At 45.7% G+C, this 3,703-nt stretch overlaps 1 protein-coding gene across 1 annotated transcript; it reads left to right on the top strand.

Annotated features, from left to right (window-relative positions):
- The first annotated feature begins 761 nt into the window (after nt 1-761).
- Nucleotides 762-2,019, top strand: LOC140975397 (F-box/kelch-repeat protein At1g23390). The gene has a single exon (XM_073439089.1). It carries the CDS (start codon nt 802-804, stop codon nt 1,969-1,971), a length of 1,170 nt encoding a protein of 389 aa, XP_073295190.1. The 5' UTR covers nt 762-801; the 3' UTR covers nt 1,972-2,019.
- Nucleotides 2,020-3,703: the final 1,684 nt, after the last annotated feature.

Raw genomic sequence — 3,703 nt, forward strand, 5'->3', positions numbered from 1 at the left:
TATTATATATTATGCTATTCAACAATTATATCTACTTTTGTGTACATCAATGAGATAATACTCATTTATTATATGTGATGAGGCGTATGAAAATTATAATTATAATAAGTGAATATCACCACATTATGGAGATAAAAATCAGCATGATTCATTGACAACATAATAAAACTATATATATAATAATAAGAGTAGGTCTTTTGTGAGACGGTCTCACGAATATTTATCTATGAGATGAGTCAACCCTACCGATATTCACAATAAAAAGTAATACTCTTAGCATAAAAAGTAATATTTTTTCATGTATGACCGAAATAAGAAATCCGTCTTACAAAATACAACTCGTGAGACCGTCTGATACAAATTTTTGCCTTATAATAATTATACAATGACAAGAAAGTCCCACGGGTTTACTCTCCAAAAATGGGGTCAATATCATGAGCATTTATGATGATAGTTAATATTTTGATGGACATAAAAATGTGACAGCGATATCAAAATTATACTACGTATTAATTTATTATTAAACAATATTATGCTTCTGATATTATTTCTTAAATAATAAATTTTAATTTAATGTATGTTAAAAACTCAAATTAAATATTTTTTTATGTGTAGAATCGAGTATTTATCGATTTATTATTACAATATTTCATAGTACAGTTACAGATAGATGGATAGATATAATTTATTATGTTTGACTTAGTTTCTAAAAAAATAAATGTTTTGACACAAAAAAAAATTTATTTATTTATTTAAAATTAGATATTATNCGATAAAGCTTCATGCACGCAGAAATTTTCAATGGCGGACGAAGAAGAAGACAAACCAGCTGGAGAAGTCGGAATCTGTAGCGATGTATTAGAAACCATACTATCCCATGTACCTCTGGTGTATTTGGTATCCGCCGCTGATGTCTCACGATCGTGGGGTAGCGCCGTGGACTCCTCCCTCCGCCACCACAACAAACCCAAGCCATGGCTCATACTCCACACACAGGGCACGCGCCACCCACACGCCACCACTACGCAGGCGTACGACCCATGCTCGAAGCTCTGGATCAGAATCCGTAAGCCATCCATCAAGCACGTCGCGGCGCTCAGGTCGTCGCATTCGAGCTTACTCTACATGGTCTCTCCATCAAGATTCTCCTTCTCTTCCGACCCTTTCAACTTCACCTGGTGTCACGTGGACCCACCGCTGGTGTGGCGGACGGATCCAATCGTTGCGCGGGTGGGGGAGTTTGTCGTTGTCGCCGGAGGCGCCTGCGATTTCGAGGAGGACCCGCTGGCGGTCGAGATCTATAGCCTGGGGACACAGTCGTGGTGCGCGTGCGAGTCCATGCCAGGTATATTCAAAGACTCGGCGGCTTCGCAGTGGCAGTCCGTCGCTGCGACGGCGGAGAAGCTCATCATAACGGATAACAAGTCCGGGCTTACGCACTGGTTCGACCCGGAGACCAAGTCCTGGTCCGAACCCATTGTGCTGAATCCAGGCCAACCCGTTTTCCATTTCAACATCGGATACGCCATGGAGAAATTGATCTTGGTCGGATTATGCAGAATCGAAGATGTCGAACTGGTGCAGATCTGGAGCTTCGATCCAGAGGATCTCTCGGAGTACGAAGAGATCGGAAATATGCCTCCGGAGTTCGTACACAAGCTGAGGAGCGAGAGTTTTGGAATTTCTTCACTGAAAATCTGTGCGTCGGAGGATATCGTTTACATGTACAATCCGTCGGAGGTAAGTGAGCTTGTGGCTTGCGAGATTGTCCACGGCGGCGGGTGTCGGTGGTGGAGCGTGCCGAATTTGGTGGGGCGTGAGGAGATGATGATGAATCAGCTGGTGTTTTTGTGTTCCAAAGTTGGGATCGACGAGCTGCGGCGAGTGATGAAACATGAGTGCAAGGAACACGACTCCGCGGCGAGTCTTCGGCCAGTCGAGGGCGAACGTGATTTTGTCTTGAGCTTGTGAAAAATGTATTCACCCGTATTCTATCTATATTAAATATATATTTTTTGGGGTTAAATCTGGCAATTGAATCAATTTAAATATAATATAATATAATATCATAATAATAAAAATAAATAATAAATAAATAAATAAATAAAAACTAAAAATATATATATATATAAATATATGAGAACTCTCGACGACAAAGACAATCTATTGAGCACAGCTACCTGACTCTACCAAATGTGTCGTCTCCGAATAACTTGCTATTACAATAAAAACCATCACAACATTAAAATAAATAAAAAAAATAAAAAAAAATAGGGGTCGTGCCCTGGTAGATGATAAATTAAGTTAAATTATGACAAATATAAGTGACATAATGATATTCATTAGAAATATAAGATTCGATTCTAGCAGGTGATACTAGTTCGAATGCAGACATCGAATTCATTCTAGACCTGAAATCACGAAGGAGACCGTTAGAAGGGGACCGGGAGAGTGTCCCGGCGTAGCCTCTCCACGCTCAAGTCAGATATTGAGAATAAAATGAGAGAGCAGCTAGGGACGCTGCTAAGAATCAATATATCAATTAATAGTTAAACTCTCAAACCTGGTATTTATAAAAGAATACGTGGGTTCCATCATGGGCCTCCTACTTTGACTAAGGATGGGCCGAGAGTCCAAAATCCGATTTGGGCCTGATTTTGATGGGCTCGTTCGTGGGGTATCGCCAGTCTCCTCATCTCAAGTCGAACTGAATCGTAGGTTCGAAATTCGATTAATTGCGCTGCTCTTGGCTTACTATATGTGAGCCGTGCATTCTTCCCCTTCCCACAGCCCTGCCTCTTCCTCGCGCCGCCTCGCCTCATCGCCTTAGCCCATAGCCTTGCCCTACGCTTGCTTCGCCTGCAACCCCTCTGGCACTCCTCGCCTCACCTCCCTCTCCACACGACTTGCCCTCTCACTCGCGCCTCCTACACGCCCCGCTCTAGCCTCGCCCATCCTCGCCCTCTCACATCCAGCCCTTCGCTCTTCCTTGCCAACACCCTCTCGCCTTTTGCTCCCCTCACCCGCTAGCAACCTCGTCCCACGCTTGCTTTCTCGCCTGAGTCTTGCCCATCCTCCCCACGCCCGTGCTCCTCTGGCTGCTCCCTTGCCCGTCGCGCTTCGTCTTTTGCCCGCAGCCTCGCCCCGTTTCCTCCTTCACCGCCTCGCCTCCTAACCCTCTCCCCTATCCTCGCCTGCAGCCTCCTTTCGTCATCATCTCGCCTCGCCTGCACCCTCGCCCCACCTCTCGCATACGCATGTGCCCGTCTCGCCCCTACCCCGCCCTAGCCGCCTTGCCCCACCTCTCGCCCACCACCAGCCTCATCTTCCCTCGCCCACGTCAAAGCCTCACGCTCGCCCACAGCACGCCCGCAGGCCCTATCCCGAGACCTCCTCTCGCCTCGCCCACACCCGCAGCCTCACTATCTCGCCCTCTCCAGCCCTCGATCCCTGCCAGCGCCTCGCCTCCTGCCCATGCCACAACCCTCGCCTCCGTCCATCTCGCCCTCGTCTTCAAGGTATTCTACTATGCTTTAGGTAGGAGAAACGAGTACTTCACTCACCCTTCATACTTCAAGCACCTTACTCTCCTCAATTCAAGATCCTCTAATTAAGGTCCAAACTTCGCCCTCACCATCTCAAGCTCATCTACTAGGCTCAAATTTTCACTCTCACCACCTCAAGCTCTTTTATTAGGCTTCAA

Source organism: Primulina huaijiensis, chromosome 4 (assembly GCF_012295235.1).
Source record: "Primulina huaijiensis isolate GDHJ02 chromosome 4, ASM1229523v2, whole genome shotgun sequence".
NCBI lineage: Eukaryota > Viridiplantae > Streptophyta > Magnoliopsida > Lamiales > Gesneriaceae > Primulina > Primulina huaijiensis.